Source organism: Equus quagga, chromosome 15 (assembly GCF_021613505.1).
Source record: "Equus quagga isolate Etosha38 chromosome 15, UCLA_HA_Equagga_1.0, whole genome shotgun sequence".
Lineage (NCBI taxonomy): Eukaryota > Metazoa > Chordata > Mammalia > Perissodactyla > Equidae > Equus > Equus quagga.
Window position 1 is genome coordinate 25236914 of NC_060281.1, and position 17555 is coordinate 25254468.

Here is a 17555-nt window from a genome sequence, read left to right on the forward strand (position 1 = left end):
ATCTTGTCCGACATTTTCCCAAGAGGACAAGGGCCAGCCAACATGGCAGCACTGAGTGCGTGCTGGACGTGGAGTTTGAACAAAGTACTGGGGTGACAGGAGGAGCAGAGGCCAGGCCCTGCCCCTGAGGCGCAGCAGCAACAGGCAGTCTGGCTCATTAGGGCCGATAAAATGCACCAGCATGGGTGACAGTGCCATCTGCAGTTGGGAAGTCTATGGTATCTGCATCCCCTGTGTTTAGATGATGGAGTCAGACACTTGCTCAGTCAGTTTACAAGTGACAGTTGTTACTTGACACAAGGGAGAAAGAGTAACAGGTGCCTGGAAGATAAAGGACAGAATCCTGAGCGACTTAGCATATTTATCAGTGAGGTAGATAATGACATAAAAGGCAGCCAAAGGGGAGAAAATAAAGGCGCAACAGAATAAGGACCTCTTGGCAGCCTGAACCCCCAATAAACGGGAAGTATTGCATTTGGGATCAAAAGGGCAATCATACTGAAAGAGGATGTACTTTTGTGTTTTGACAACCATTCATAAAAATATGAAAGTGTTTAAACTGGTCACAAGCTTAATAGAGGCCCGTGACAAACTGACATGGCCATGAGGATGACAAAGCTGCTGAAAAACAAAAACAGTGTTGGCTGGAACCAGAAAATATTGGGTTCAAGTCCCAGCTCTGCCACTTATTCTCTGTGTGATCTTGGGTTATCCATGGCCCTCTCTGAGCCTCAGAATCTAACTGAAATGAGCTGGTAAGGCCTTCCCTGCTGGGTTATTTTGAGAATTAGAAATAGGTGAGCAGAGTACCTAGCCCAGTGCTTGGGAGAATAGGGCAGCACCTGGCATATAGAAGGTACTCAGTAAGTGGTCATTGTTAGCAATTCACCTGCTGGAGAATATAGAACATAAATTTTTAAAAGCTGTCTGCACCCTGCTCCTCTCGGGCCTATCTGGAGTCTTCTGTCCAGATCTAGGCTCTATACCTAAGATCAATTGGAAAGTAACCATGTCACTGAGCCCTCAGATGAGAGAACCGGGCAGTCAGCCTGAGAATAGAGCTCCAGACACGTAGGGTATTTTGTTGTTGCTGCTAGTATATTTGAAGAACCATCAGATTAACAAGGAGGACATGCTAGGATACTCCAAAGATCCCAAGTAGAGGTGAAAGCAAATTAGTGGGCAGGTCTCAGCGCCAAGTAAGAGGAAACAGCTGCCTGCAATGAAATGCACTGGCATGCAAAGTAGTGAGCTCCCCACCACGGGAAGTATCTGGGCAGAAAGCAGATGACCAGAAAGGTTGCAGAGGGAATTTCTGCCTCCAGGGCCCTTACAGCCAAACAACCCTGGATTTGGATCCAGGTTCCTGAAGTTGGGCGTGTGGCCTTGGGCAAGTTAACCTCTTTGAACTTCAATGCCCTTGTCTGTAAAATGGGAACAATATTACCTCAAATAAGTGTTAGAAGGAGGACGTCTGTCTGATCATGTCCAGAGAACACCTGGCCCGTAGTAGCCTCGCCAACACGGAGTAAAAAGCAGGGCTGTGTGACTTCTACAGGTGCCTTCTGTGAGCCTAAGAAGTGCAGTGTGACCACAAAGAGACCCTAGGAAGGTAAACAGACTACCCCCCTGCCACCAGGCTAGGACAGGACAGGCTCCAGACAAGCCCAGCAGCCAGGGCTGGCACCAGGCAACAAACAGCAGTGGTCAGTGGACATGGGGACACTGCCTTCCCCAAGGCCTTGCCACGGTGTGGCCCTGTCTTACGGGCCTCTGAGTGTGGTGCTCAGCGCTGGTTGCATATTGGCATTTCCTGCGTTAATCCGGCTTGGGAACCGCTTTAGAGGGAAGTCACAAACAGGAGACATGATTTGAGGCCAGAGAATTCGGCACATCAGCTGATGCAAAGAAAGACGTGAGATGGTTTAGCGATGTCTTCTTGGTTTGTGAAGGGCTCTGTATCAAAGGATGGGGAAGTGCAATTTTGCATCTTCCCTGAGGATGCAAGAGGAAATGAGAGAACTCAATAGTAAAAGGATTAGTGGCGACTTAAGGAAGAATTCTCTTCCAGTGACAGATGTTGGGTCATGGGAGGGACAGCGGAAATACTCAAGGAAGCGTCTCCTGGGGGCTTTCAGCCAAGCAGAGGTTGCCATCCAGAGGAGGAAGCCAAAGCAGGTTCCCATCCAAAGAGGCCCGGGAAGGCAGTCACAGCGTCCCCTTTCATCTTGGGATGCACTTTGACCCTGTCATCGGCCCTAAATATCACACTTCTCCTTTTCCTTTCCTCTTCGTTGGAGTAACCCTTCGGCATCTCCCTTCTACAGGCATCTCGGAAAACATTGCCGCACCCTCAAAGCCGGACCCAGTGGAAGAGAAGCTGAGGTCACAGGTGGAAGAAGAAAAGAGAAGGTGCCCTTTCATTCTGCCACAAGTGCCCTGACCCCAGCCTCAGAGGGCTCTCAGGGACCACCTGGCGCTGCATAGGGCAGGGCAGAGTGGCCATGCCCCGACCCAGGCTGGAGCTACTCGGGGAAGGGTGTCCTGCAGCCAGGTCCTCAAATAGCTGGAGGAGGTGCTGCCTTTGAGCAGGCAGCGGTGAAATGCGGCAACCCTAGGATGTGTGAGGTTGGAATGGGGAGCAGAAGCCGAAGCAGGCCCTGGAGCTGGAATTTACCAATCAGGGAGGCCGGTTTGCTGCTGTCACGCTCTCCAGCCCAAGGCCCCAGGCTGCAGCTCTGCAAGCAGCTAGTCTTGTCTGCTACTGCCATCTAGGGGCGAGAAGTACGACCGTGGAGGTCTTCCTCAGGCCTGCACTTTGCCCCATTTCCCTCTTGTGTCCTTATCTGTGAGGTGTCCTGAGAACAGCATACTCTCCTGCAGCCATTTGGGGTCCCAAAATGATTTCACTTACAGAGTGAGGAACCTCCAGCGTAAACAGACATGTGGTCATTGCTGATACACAGCATGGTCCCAGAATCTCCCGGAACACTCCAGTCAAACTTTTTAGTTCATTCATTCATTTATGCATTCAGCAAACGTTTGCTGTCTCCTCCATGCCATGGAGAGGTTCTTGGGAGACCAAACAAGTCACCTTCCTTGTCCTCAAGGAGCTGATGGTGTCATTGAAACACAGGCCACCCCTGTGCGTACTAGGCATGCATCCTGAGCAAACCCAATCACACTGCTCCTCCCCACTGCCACCACACACACACGCTCCTGCCATCCCGAGACCTGAGGAGAACACAGCTCCGTGTGGCTGGGCTCCAGGTCCCTCCTGACAACTATGCACTGTGTCTTCTCCTGCCAGCATCCTCCTTCCAGCGTGCCTTGTGCTGGCCTCCTCACACTGGCCTCCTGGACGTGCCACTGTGGCTCTCCACCACTGGGATTGGCTCCCCAGTTGTCCTCGTTTTCCCTCGCTTCACTTATTTTTCTCAGTTTCTTTCCAAACCATTCTTCTTGCGTCTTTACTCCACCCCCATCTTGTCTCCTTGGCCCACATTCTTCAGATGACTTCAGGGTCATCTCAGAAGCCAAGTGGTCTCTGCAGCTTGGCTGTTCACCTGCTTCCTGTTAGACACATTCTAATTCCTTGTAGCCCCAAACGCACACATGGAGTAACAAATGAGTTGTCGCTCTTGGTCTCCCGAGTGAAGGGGAACCAGCAGAAGGGTGAGGGAGTTAAGACTGTGGTTCTGGAGCCAGCCGGCTGGGGTTCAAATCCTGGCCCTTCTGCTCATTAGCTCTGTGCCATAGAGCACATTACTCAAGCTCTCCATGCCTCAGGTTCCCCATCCGTGAAGAGGAGATGATGACAACAGGATCTTCATCACGGGCTTGTGAAGACGATGAGATGAGTTGCTCTATGTCGAGGGCCGAGAGCAAGGCTGCCCCTGAGTAGGTGCTCAGTGATGGTAGTTAGCCTTCTGAGAGGAGAAGGGTCATTCAGCCCACACACAGAGCCCCGTGGGCCCTGGACAGAAACACTTGGCTCTGTTGCTTTATGAGGGACTCAAACCCTGGCGCCACGCCGAGGCCTCTGTGCCAGGCTTCTGAGGCCCAGGCCCTGCAGCGACGGTCCGTTTACAGCCCTCCCTCCTTGCCCGTGACTTCTGAGACTCTTCTCTGATCCCACTGTAGATATAAAGCAATGTTCACGCGCCTGAAGGCCCTGAAGGTGGAGATTGAGCACCTGCAGTTTCTCATGGAAAAAGCCAAGGTGAAGCTGCAGAAAGAGTTTGAAGCCTGGTGGGCAGAGGAGGCCACCAGCCTGCAGGTATTGGCAGCGTGTCCCTTGCTGCCCCAGAGCCGCCCCTCCCCCTGTGGCCTGGGGAACATCAGGGCAGCTGGGGAGGGGTCAGACACACAGCCCCCATGGGGCTGCCAGAGGCAGAAGAGGTGGGGCTTCGACCCACAGGCACCCCTGCTCTCAGCCCTGGCTCACGAAGCAAGTGCTCGTTTTAGTAACGAGGAATGCAAATGGTCGGGGCTCAGTGCTTCCTTGCTCTGGTGCCTGACACGTGGAAAGGTGGGGATGGAGGGCATAGCTCCCCAAACCAGTGGATTGCCATCACTGCTGTCTGTGATGTTCTCCAGTGATATCATATTGACAATGTGATTGTTTTGTTTATTATAGTCATTCATATATATATATATATATATATATAAATTACATAAATTTTAGAAAATGTAGAAAAACACAAGGAAGTAAAACTCACCACAATCCCACCACTTAAGGATAACCAATATTAACATATTGGCTTATATTATTTCATCTTTTTTTCTATGCATATACATCCCTATGTTTTTATAAAAATAGAATCATATTGGTTTTCAGTGCCTCAATGGCTTTTTTTCACTTAACTGTACAGCACGACTACCCTTCCACGCTGTTGTCCTCCACGGGTGTTCCAATGGCTGTCACTGTCCCATCATGTGGGTTTATTGTCATCTGCTTAACCAGTCTCCTATTATTTAATATTTAGGTTGTTTCTGGTTTTTCACTGGTGACATATTTGTGCGTACACTTTTGCATATTTCCTAGACAAATTCCTAGACATTCTCTATAGTATGATGAAGGCTAAAACAACCTGTTAGTACAAACCTCCACTTCTGACTGTCCTCGTGCGACTCCTCAGCTGTAGCACAATGGAAGTGACAAAGTACACTTAATCCTGTCACTTGCTTGGCTGGCAGAACCCTTAGAGATGATCTAACAGGCAGATCCCCTCATTTTAAGGACAAAGAAACAGAAAGCCAGGAAAAGATTGAGGACACACAATCAAGCAGTAACCAGTATGTTACCAAGTAGCCATGTGTCCAGACAATAGAGGAGAATATCTGGATAAAATTAAATACACAAGAAGACAAAGAACACCAATAAGACTGAAATACAGTTCTCGATATATTTTTAAAACAAAGTTATGGTATAGTACTGTGCATACCACTTTACAAATGCATTACTATAAGATCTAGGGGTGGGCCCATAATTTGCCATAATTTCAAAGTAGTGATGAACACAATATTTCAAGGTTTCTGCAATAACTGTAAGGCAATATGAAAATATCGGTGATTTCTACTGGTGACAAGGCACTGGTACTGCTAATATTACTACGATTTGTTGTCTACATTTATCATTGAAAGAAATGCTCCATCTCAGGTAGAAGTCAGGAAAAATAAAGATGTAATTGGTTCGCATCCATGCTCACGGTGCCTCTGTCTGTGCTCCAGTTAAGACCCTTCCTAGTGAGGTCATCAGAGAATGAGACCTTCAGCCACTGAACAGTCAATGCGGCTCGTCCGGTGTGACTCAGAAGTGTCTGGGCAGAGCTGACAGATTCGGACAGTTTATGATTTACATAGACAGTGAAAGCCAGAGTAGGCAAAGGTGACAACTCCATGTGTCCCCTGTCCCACAGGATGTCACTGAAACCAACAGGACCAGGTGACTGCAACAGGGATGATGGGCCACCTTGAGGAGCCAATTCCATCCCGCCACTAGGCAGTTTTATAGCTGCAGGTGTACCCTGAGCAGGGTGAGGTGGAAAGCCATAAACCTGCAGAGAGCATGAGAGGCGATGAGAAACTGTCCCATGACAGCATCCTGGGGAGATCGGGAGACAAGGGGAAATAGCCTGGGAGCAGCTCCTCGTGAGCCTCCTGTGCATTCTTGTTCTGGGGGAGTCACGGGGCATTCTGCCAGGGCTCAGGGAAGCTGCAGTTTAAGCCTTGCTCCGGAGCCCTGAGTGGAGACGTGCCAGGGTCTCAGGGCGCCTGCCGGAGCTGCTTCCCTACAGGAACTGCTCAGTGGATTCCTCCAGACTCTGGCAGCTTCTCTTTGGGACAAGAGGAAGCAAACCAGAAAGGACCTCTGGAGAATTGTCAGATCACATTTTAAACATTTTTCCCAAACTACACAAAGTAATACATGCTCAATTTAGAAAACTTAGAAAGCACAGAAAAGCACAAAGAATCAAACGTTACCTGTAATCCTGCCATCCCAAGATAATATTTTGTTGCCCATCATGATGGTCATTACTACGTTTAGATTTATTTTTTCCCATGTATGTTGTATTTACCGACTTCTATAGCTAGCTTTTTCCCCTTAAGAAATACATCAAGGACGTTTTCCCATGTCATTAGAGTCAGGCTAACACTGTGATCTCCTTCCTGGGCCAACAGGTAAACTCTCCCACGGTGAATGCCCTCAACCCCATGAAGCCCTTTCTGCAGACACCTGAGGCCCAGCACGAAAGGGCCCAGTGTCTCTCTGACAAAAGGTAAGGAGCGCCCTCTGCCGACGGGGTGAGGGTACCCAGAAAGGGCTCCCACCTCTCCTCCGCCGTTCCGGCTCCTCTGGTTTCTCCGTGGGCTGCACGATGTGACAGGGTGAACTGCTTTTACTGCTAAATCAGTTGTAGATGCTTGGGCCCTACAGTGGCTTTCAGGCTCGTTTGAGCACCCTCTTCAGTCTTCAGTCCTCTCCCCCTTGCTCTGACAGCCGCTGGACCTACTGCCATGGCCGCAAGAGACTAGCAGCTTAACCCACAAGCCCTGGTCTTGCCCCCTGAGCAGGAAGAAGGGGTTGGCAGTAGGGGGGAGGGGAGAGTAGCATGGGAGAGGGAGGGAGAGTTGGTGGCGGGGGCGGGGGGAGGGGGGGATGTTGGTGGTCGGCCTGCCGGGATACAGGGGAGCTCTGGTAAAGGACTCCGTCCTAGCACAGATTCAGGAGAGATGTGGGCAGCCTCCCGTGAGGACGGCCTCCATGAGGACAGCCCAGGGCCAGTTTCCCTGAATGTTGACATGGTCCAGCCAGGACTCTGCTGCCCTGCACACCGTCTTCTGAAGACAGGTTCCTTCCCATGCCGTCCACGCTATTATCTCCTTCCAGCCACACAGCGCAGGTGGTAGAGCCAGTGACGCATGCCTTGGCCATCCTCCATCCCCTAGACAGACCCGGCACTGTCATGACAGAGGCCAGGGCAGCATGAGTGGGGCCTCAGCCTCCACCGCCAAGGAGCGATCCTTTGACTGGGTTTGAACAGGAGCTGAGCTCTCACTTAGAAATGTGAAATAGAGCTTTTAAACAGGGTGAGGGGGAGTGCCAGATGGTATCCTTGAAATGATGTGATGAGAATGGCAATTTCCCTCTGTGATCTTCTTCTCAAAAACCCATAACCCCAGTAGAATCATGAGGAAAACATCAGACAAGTCCCAATTGAGGGACATTCTACAAAATATCTGCCCAGTACTCCTCAAAACTGTCAAGGTCATCAAAGACAAGGAAATTCTGAGAAACCGTCACAGACAAGAGGAACCTAAAGAGATACGACAACAAAATGTAATGTGCTCTCCTGGGTGGGATCCTAGATCAGAAAAAGCACATTAGGTAACAAGTAAGAACATCTGAATAAAGTATGGGCTTTAGTTAATAACAATGTATCAACATTGGTTCATTAGTTGTGACGAATGTGCCATAAGAACATAAGATTATGTAAGAAAGGAAACTGGGTATGGGGTACTCTTGGTACTATCTTTTCAACTTTTCTGTAAATCTAAAACTACTCTTTAAAAAAACAAGCCAGTCAGTGAGCCCTCCACCACCTGGTTGACATTTTCCCTGGACATCTCCACATCCCCCAACCTGCCTGCCGTGCCAGCACTTCAGCTGGTAGTCTAGTCTTAGGAAACATCTCCTACGTAAGCCCCTAAGCCCAGGGTCAACAGCTGGCAAGGTGTGTTCTGTTTGGCTAGGCTGTTGTTTTAAAAGGCAATGCAGATAGATCCATAAAAGACAAATTGATAAGTTGGACTTTATTAAAATTAAAAATGCTGCTCTGCGAAAGACACTGTTAAGAGAATGAAAAGGCAAGCCACAGACTGGGAGAAAATCTCTGTGAAACATGTAGCTGATAAAGGACTTGCGTCCAAAATACACAAGGAACTCTTAAAAGTCAACAATAATTGGCAAAATATCAGAACAGCCACCTCACCAAAGAAGACATATAGATGGCAAACAAGTGTATGACAAGATGCTCGATATATATGCTCATAGATGCTCAAGATGCTCATATGTCCTTAGGAAATTGCAAATTAAAACAACAATGAGGTACCACTACACATCTATTAGAATGGCTAAGATCCAAAAATATGATACCATCAAATGCTGGCGAGGATGTAGAGCAACAGGAACTCTCATTCGTTGCTGGTGGGAATGCAAAATGGTACAGCCTCTTTAGAAGACCGTTTGGCAGTTTCTCACAAAACTAAACACACTCTGGCCATATGATTCAGCAATCACATTCCTTGGTATTTACCCAAGGAGTTGAAAACTTACGTCCACACAAAAACCTGCACACAGATGTTTACAGCAGCTTCATTCATAATTGCCATAACTGGAAGCAACCCAGACGTCCTTCATAGGTGAATGGGTCAACAAAGTGTGGCACATCCAGACAATGGAATATGATTCAGTGCTAAAAAGAAATGAGCTATCAAGCCATGAAGGAACCTTAAATGCATATTACAAGGTGAAAGAAGCCAATCTGAAGAGACTACATAGTGTACGATTCCAACTATATGACATTCCGGGAAAGACAAAACTATGGAGACAGTAAAAAGATCAGTGGTTACCAAGGAGAGAGGGGAGGGTGGAAAGGGGGAACACAGGGGATTTTTAAGGCAGTGAAACTATGCTGTGTGACACTGTAATGGTGGCTATGTGATCTGATGCATTTGTCAAAATCCACAGAACTGTACGACAGAAACAGTGACCCCCCACATAAGCTATGGACTTCAGTTAATAATGTATCAGTATTGGGTCATCAGTTGTAAAAAATGTACAGCCCTAAGGCAAGATGTTAATAATAGGGGAAACTAAGGAGGGAGAGAGGGGTTATATGGAAACTCTCTGCACTATCTGCTAAGTTTTCTATAAACCTAAAACTTCTTGAAAAACTGGGCCATTAATTCAAAAATAAAAGGCAGTGTAAGTAGACAGCTGCACTGCTCCATAACAATACAGGCATCTTAGCATAAATGTCCTACATGGGCCCTCTCTGTGCATTCACTTGGGTGCACTCACTGGGGCGCTTGAGTTTGCAGCCCCGTATACCTTCCTGCCTCCCCACACAGGGCCCCATCCCTGAAATCCCAGGACTCCACAAAGCATGTCTGAAAAACACTGGGCCAGGCCAGCCAAGGGGACAGTGTTTCCCCCAGTCACTGCTCCAGCTCCATTCCGAGCCTCTCGTGTGTCTGCCACACAAGAATAAGCTCTCCTCCCAATTATGAGGCGCAGAAGCCCTGGCTATTTCCCCAGCCTCTTTTCTAACACAGTGAAGCGCACGGGGGTGTGTGTGTGTGTGTGCGCGTGCGTGGAAAGGCCCAGTAAACACACTCCAGGGCTATAACGTAGAAATAGACTGTGCCTGCCAAGTGAAGTTCAGAATCTTGATTTCAAAGATAGGTATCAGATCACCCATGGGACCTTTCCCAAAATCATGTTCCCAGAGCTCAGCCCCAAGCCCCTTTGATGACTGCTGGCAGGAGGGTCTTTGGGGAGATGGCTCTCTGGCGGGCCCTGGAGCACTGTTCAGGCCCGTCCGTCCTCTGTGGTGGCTGCCAGTGCTCTGGTCCGATCGCTGACCCTTGGCAGAGATACCCAAGAGTCCTGAACAATGTTTGTTAGGACGCCTAAGCTGTAAGCGGTTGGCACTCCTAAATTCTCGCCCACACAGTAGTTTGGATACCAAAAATTGGGGGAGGAAAGCTGACAGTAGACAGGTGAGAGGGAAAGCGTCTGGGGGCTCTGCTGTTCACCTGCCCCTCTCTCTACGATCTGGCGGGAAGGAGCTCACAGAGCTCTATGAGGGGAAGCAGAGGGGATACCCAGCCCAGGTCCTAGTGGCTTCTTGCACATTCTCTGCAAACAGCCAACAGCAAAGGATCAGTTGTTGATGTCCTTACATCCTCCAAGGAGACAGCGTTGGCTTTCTTCTTCTACAGTAATAATATCCCCTGTCCATTTATCAAGGGCCCTCTGGGCCAGGCACTGCACAAATGAGTGACATAGGTGCTATCCTTGTCCCCATTTTACAGATGAGAACACACAGGCTCCGAGAGATTAATTATCTTGCTCAGGGTCCCCCAGCTAATAAATGGTGATTCCAGGATTGACCGGGCCTGTCAGCGTCTGGCCACCCCCTCACTCCTCGGGTCAACTCCCTTTAACGTTAGTGACCGCCCTTCAAGAGCACCTGTGTATTCTGCTGTTTAGTAGGAGGTGCCATTTTCCAGCCCATATTCCGTACTATTTCATACAAGCGTGCTTTTTGTATATTCTGCTGAATGCCAGGTCCTCCTGCCAGGGGCCTCCTGCCTTTCCATGTGTCCACAGTCTGATTTTCAAGGGGCCAGGATTTTCAAAGAGCAAATCTGGGTGTGCTTAGAAGGCCAGCCCCTGACCAGAAACCAGAACTCCCTGATATTGGCCCCACCATTTCTATTGAGAACCCCTGAATTCAATCCTCCCATTTAACGAATGAGAAAACTTAGGCCGGAAAGCGAATGTGATGTTCTGAACTCTAGTTAATAACATGAAGAGCTACAGCTTCATCTTTGCTCAGTGGCATTTCTTCCTCCCTCCCACCTCCTGCTCTCTGCCCTCTCCCTCCCTCCTTTTTTCTCTCAGCTTTACTCCTTCACTCCCTTCTTTTCCCATCTTTTTATTCCTCTCTCGCACTCTACCTATCTTTATTTCCACCCTACATTCTCTTTCTTCTTTTTTGGTCTTCCCACCTGTGCTTTGTGCTCCTTCTCCCATGCTCCCTATCAGCCAAGGCTGCCACTCTTTTTCCTTGTCCATTTGTCCACTTTGCTGCCAGCTTAGGTCTAAGAATTAGCCACTGGACAGAGCCTCCTAGGATCTCCTTGGGAAACCACCAACAGAATCCCGCTCCTCCCCCAACATCCACGTTGTCTGAGAAGCAGGGCCTGTTCTATTCTGGCTTTGGCATTCCTGGACATTCGTTAGCTATTCCAATTTAAGATGATGCCTGCATGTGCTTGCCAAGAGATCCTTAACCCTGAGGTTCGGAACCTTGGATTTCCAAGGTGTGTATTATCTCACCAGTGGTTACCTCCAAGGTTGGACTCAGCTTAGACTTTCACAAAGGCTGTATCGAACAAATCCCTGTCAGAGCTCTTCCAAGCAGTGGGCCACTGGGCAAGCCAGCTCTCTGCTTTGGGATTCTCTGCCTCATCTGTAAGACGCATCAAGATCGCTCTGACTCTATTATTCTATGAGCAGAGAAATGTTCCAGTGCCAGTGCCACTGAAGAGCTGCTGGAGCCAGAGAGCGCGGGTCCAGTTGGCTGTTTGCCCCCGAGCTCCAGAGTGGCTCCCTTGACAGCCTTGGTGCAGCCAGGCACTGGTCCTCTGCTGCTCAGCTTCTGAAGGAAAGCTGATTCCATCACTTCCCCGAGGATGCTCAGGGCCTGCAGGCTGATCACAGTAAATTCACAACACTCTGATTGGCAACCCAGGAGGCCTAATTATTATTAATATTACTTATTAATCCTTATTAAGAAAGAGATCATTAAATCTGATGGCTGGTTTGTTCTCTCTCCAGAAGGAATGTCAACATGAGAAATGAATTCATTGTCAAAGGCTGGTTGGTCAGGAAAGAGGACAGAAGTAATTCACGGTATGATCCTGAGGCTCAGAAACCCAGCTAAGGCATCCAGGGACTCTCAAGCAGCCTCAGGACTGGGGGACTCATTTCCCTCAGGAGCCCCAAGCTTCGCATGTGCCACCCTCCTGCGTGAGCTGGTTGAGACAACGGGCTGGGCACTTGGGCCTCTGCAGAGGGTGCTGGACACCCCATCTGCCATGGTGTGACCATGCGCTCTGCCCTGCCCATGTCCAGCTCTGCTCCTCTTCCACCCGCTCCCAGCCCTCAACTGTTGGCACCGGTGAAGGCTCCCTGGCATCTGAGAAGAGGCTCCGTGGGGAAACCATGGAGTTACTGAGCCATTCCTGTGCCAATCGCTTGATCTTGCAAGACTTGCTACAGCTTCCAAACTGACCTTGACCTGGTGTAATCAAAGCACCCACAGGTTGGAAAGCCCTTTCTCTTTCTCTGCCCAGGGCCTGCACAAGGAGCCACTCAGAAGGAGCCCTGAGTACTGGCCACAGTTCTCCTAAGAAAAGCAGGCAGAGCCTGCCACCTTGTGGCTGCCTCTGGTCCTACAGCAGCCCTCACCAGACAGCGCAGATCCTCAACTCTCCCAAAGACTCAGGAGAGAGTCTGAGATGCTCAGAAATAGACGTCCGAAGAGAAAAGATCCCAGGCCCTGATTTCCTTTCCTCTTTGTTTGACTCACAGTCCTGAATCTGTGGAGGCAGGTGCAGAGTGAGAAGCCCTGCCACTGGCTGCGATGGGAGAGGGCAGAGGCTGGAGCTGAGGAAGGGGCTGTACTCATGGGTGGACCAGCACATCGTCAAGCCTGTGGAGTGATGACGCAGGCTAGACGAAGCCAATGCACCTGTCCCTACCCTAGCCCACCTCTCAGCCTGAATGTCCCCACCACGCCTCTTCCAGTTCTGACGTGGTATCTAGGCAGGACCATCCCAAAGCAAGGGAGAGGACCTCATAATGTCACTGGCATCCCGGCCTCTTCACCTCCCAGGGGGCACTGCTGGATTCCACTGTTTGCAACCAGGCATCCAGGGCAGGGCACATGCAGCAGGCAGCCAGGTTAGGTGGACAAAGTTGCATCTGCATGAGCTGTTGGAGCTGACTCCTCACTCAGGGAGCACGGAGCTGGTCCGTGGACGTGGCCGGAATAAGCCATGCAGCTCCGTCGTGTGCCTCCTCGGAACCACAGACTCGGGTCTGGTTAATAAAGCATCGTGGCTGACAGCACAGGCTCTGAGGCTCACAGACTTGTGGCGAGATCCAGATTCTGCCACTTAGCAGCTGGGTAATGTTGAGAGTTTCTTTAACCTCTCTAGGCCTCACTTTTCTGGTCTATATAATGATGATAACGAGGCTACTGAGAGGATTAAATGGCATGATGTTTGCAGAGCACTTTCCCGGGACCTGGTGTAGATGCATCTGTAGGCGACAGTTGTGATCAGTACTGTTTTTGTTCAGCTTGCACCTCCAGCACATGCAGTGCTCCAACAGTGAAAACTAATGTGTAAACTATCTGTTATGAACTAAATGTTTGTGTCCTCCCCAAATTCATTTGTTGAAATATAACCCCCAATGTGATGCTATTAGGAGGTGGGGTCTTTGGGAGGTAATTAGGTCATGAGGGTAGGGCCCTCATGAATGGGATTAGTGCCCATATAAGAAAAGGCCAGAGAGAGCCAGCCCTGATGGCCTAGGGGTTAAAGTTTGGCACACTCCACTTCAACGGCCAGGGTTCACTTCCCGGTCATAGAACCACACCACTTGTCTGTCAGTAGCCATGCTGTGGTGATAGCCCACATAGAAGAACTAGAAGGACCTATAACTAGAATATACAGCTATGTACCAGGGCTTTGGGGAGGAAAAAAAACTGAAAGAGAGGAAAGTTGGCAATAGATGTTAGCTCAGGGCAAATCTTTCCCAGCAAGAAAAAATAAAGGAAAATCACTAGAGGATGCTAAAGTCATATTTAAAACAAACAAACAAACAAAAGGCCAGAGAGCTAGCCCACTCTCTTTCCTCATGTGAGGACACAATGAGAAGTCGGCAGTTTGCAACCCAGAAGAGGGCTCTCACCAGAACCCAGTCATGGTGGCACCCTGATCTCAGATTCTAGCCTCTGAAACTGTGAGAAATGAATTTCCATCGTTTATGAGCCACTCAGCCTAAGGTACTTCATTATAGTAGTCCAAACTGACTGACACGGAGATTAGTAACAGAAGTGGGGTGCAGTTATAACAAATACCTAAAAATATAGACATGGTTTTGGAACCAGGTAATGGGTAGAGGCTAGAAGAGTTTTGAAGTGCATGCCGGAAGAGCTGAGATTGTCTTAAATGGACATTTAAAGGCAATTCTGGTGAGGGCTCAGAAAGGAAAGAGGAGAGCTATCGAGAAAGCTTCCATCTTCTCAGAGAATATGTGAATAATCACGTAGAGAAGGTTGGTAGGAATATGAATGGTAAAGGCCATTCTGATGAGGTCTCAGACAGAAATGAGGAACATATTATTGGACAATGAAGAAAAGGTGATCCTCGTTGCAAAGCGGCAAAGAACTTGGCTGAATTATGTTCCTGGTCTAGCTTTTCGTGGAAGGTAGAACTTGGATGTGATGACATTAGATATTTAGCTGAGGAGATTTCTAAGCAAAGTGTTGAAGGAGTGGCTTGGCTCCGCCTGACTGCTTAGAGTAAATATGAGAAGAGAGAAATGACCTGAAGATGGAATTATTAAGCAAAAAGGAACTAGAACTTAAAGATTTGGAAAATTCTCAGCCTATCCATATTGCAAAACGTGAGAAAACATCCTCAGAAAACAACACTAGGGGTGTCACCAAGTGACCATTTGATACGGAGGTTAGTGTGGGTGTGAACCCCAGACTTCATCAGCTACCTCAGCTGGCAAACTGACAGACTGAACTGAAGGAGAAGGGGACGGGAAGGAATGAGGAGGGCTGTTGGACTTCTTGGATTCTGCAGGATGGGACCATAGAGTTCTTCTGCCGTGAACATGTACTCTTCTTCAAGACAAGGGAAGAATGGCCCCAAAGGTGATTCAGAGATCATCACAGTTGCCTCCTCCATTTCCAAAGGGGGGCCCCTAGCCTTACTTTCATCAGGTCAGACGGCCTCTGCCCAAAGCTCTAGGGGTGGGGCCACCCAGCAGAACCATGATGGCATGACCCCTGCCCAGCAGAGTCCAGCAGGAAATCCACCTCAGTGTGTCCAGAACACGGGACCTTCACCCCAGTGGGTCTGGAGGCAGAGCGTTGAGCCAAAGAGGATTCTTCTCAAGCCTTAAGATCTCATGGCGTTAGCATTGCTAGATTTTGGACCTGCTTGAGGACCCATCACTCTTTCCTTCTTTCCTCTCTCTCCGTTTTGGGTGGGAATGTCTCTCCCTATGCCTGTCCTGTCGTTGTATTTTAGAACCACGTAACTTGTCTGGTTTCACAGGTCCACAGCTGGTGAGGAATTTCTGTCTCAGGGTGAATTTTACCTTGACTCTCATCCATATCTAATTGAGATGATATTTAGATGAGACTCTGGAATGTAGACTTCAGAGTTGCTGCTGGAACAAGTTAAGACTTTGGCGGCTGGCGGAATAGGCTGAATGTATTTTACACATGAGAAGGACGTGAAGTTTTGGGAGCCAGGGGCAGAATGTTATGAGTTGAATGTATCCTCCAAAAATTCCTGTGTTGACATCTAAGCCCCAATGTGATAGTATTCAGAAGTGGGGCCTTTGGAGGTGGGCCTTTATGAACTGAGGGTGGGGCCCTCATGAATGGGATTAGTGCCTATATAAGAAGAGCTCAGAGAGCTAGCTTACTCTCTTTCCACCATGTAAGAACACAGTGAGCACTTGGCAGTCCACAGTCCACATGAGGACCCTCGTAAGAACTTGAGCATGCTGGCACCCTGCTCTCAGACTTCCAACCTCCAGAACTGTGAGAAAGAAATTCCTGTTGTTTAAGGCACCCAGTCTTTGGTATTCTGTCTAGCAGCCTAAAGACCACCCATGACAGAGGATTCTCAGCCCCTGTCTTAGTCAGCTTAAGCTGCCATAACGAAACACCATAGACTGGGTGGCTTAAACAACAGGAAATTATTTATTTCTCACATTTCTAGAGGCTAGGAAGCCCCAGATCAAGATCCAGCAGAATCAGTTTCTGGAGAGGACCCACAACCTGGCTTGCAGACTCACTGTGTCCTCACGTGGTACCGAGAGAGCTCTGGTCTCTCCTCCTCTTCTTATAAGGGCACCAATCCCATCATGGGGACCCCACCTCATGACCTCATCAAAATCAAATTACCTCCTAAAGGCCGCTCCTTCAGATACCATCAAACTGAGGGTTAGGGCTTCAACATATGGATTTTCGGGGGGACACAAACCTTCAGTCCATAACAGCTCCTAAATATAAACCCTAAATTTCTCTTCTGTCAACCTCCTCCCATACGTTTTGCTTTTGTCGGTTTGTCTTTTGCAGTGATGTGAGTGCCAGGAAAATCCTGCCCTCGCCCTGCCCCGTCCTGCACAGCCAGCAGCAGAGCGGCACCGGCGCCTTCCTGGAAGACAGGTCTGTGGTCTCCTCCTCCCTCTGACACCTGTGACAGCCCCTACAGTAGGCGGAGTGGGCCGAAATCACCAGTACACTTCCCCCACGACTAAAGGTGCCCCTTGTCCTATGGCTGCACAAATAGAACCCAAGGCCAGCCTCCACCCTGGAACCTGGGAACTCCCTGGGATTCTCACCGATGCTGACCCGCGGAGCTGGGGAATTTCCTCCCAGGGTTGCTGGGACCCTTTGTGGGCAGAGTTGCTTCCCATCTCCTTGTGAGCGGGTGTACCTGGGGCCATTAAAGGAAAAAGAGCCAGCCCAGGGGCAGGTCCAGCATAGCCCACTAGCCCCACCGCTGAGACCCCAGGCAGGGAAGGACATGGCATTGACAAGCCTGGCCTCAGGCCTGAGAGCCGTTCACTCCGGCCCTCTGACTAGGTGCCTGCACGCCCTTCTTCAGCTGGCCCACCCCACTCTTCCCCCAAGGCTGTCCTAGGGGCAATTGCACCTCCTGCCCCTCCCCAACCACAGACAGAGTGGACAGCTCCACGCGGCGCCCTGCCTCAGTTCTGCTGTAGCACTTCTTGCTGAGCAGCAGCTGAACACCAATACAAAACCCTGTATTATATGCAATGCTCCCTGCCTTCCAACGGAGTGGGTGCTGTCCCCTGCTGTGTGGAGTCTCGGGTGTGAGGATGGACGCTGGGCAAAGTCAAGAGAGTACATTGCTCTAAATTTTCTTAAGGGGGATTTTATATGTACAGGAGTTGATGGAGAAAGAGGAGAGAAAAGGGC

The 17555-nt window shown here is 49.4% G+C and overlaps 1 protein-coding gene across 3 annotated transcripts in view; it reads left to right on the forward strand.

The window, feature by feature from the left end:
• KIF6 (kinesin family member 6) overlaps positions 1 to 17555 on the forward strand; it is a 375031-nt gene that overhangs the window by 346375 nt on the left and 11101 nt on the right. For all 3 annotated transcript variants that reach the window (XM_046641148.1, XM_046641149.1, XM_046641150.1), the window contains 4 exons: positions 2328 to 2412; positions 4144 to 4279; positions 6685 to 6782; positions 16689 to 16778. In XM_046641148.1, the coding sequence (XP_046497104.1) occupies positions 2328 to 2412; positions 4144 to 4279; positions 6685 to 6782; positions 16689 to 16778 (409 nt within the window). The remainder of the gene's footprint in view (positions 1 to 2327; positions 2413 to 4143; positions 4280 to 6684; positions 6783 to 16688; positions 16779 to 17555) is intronic.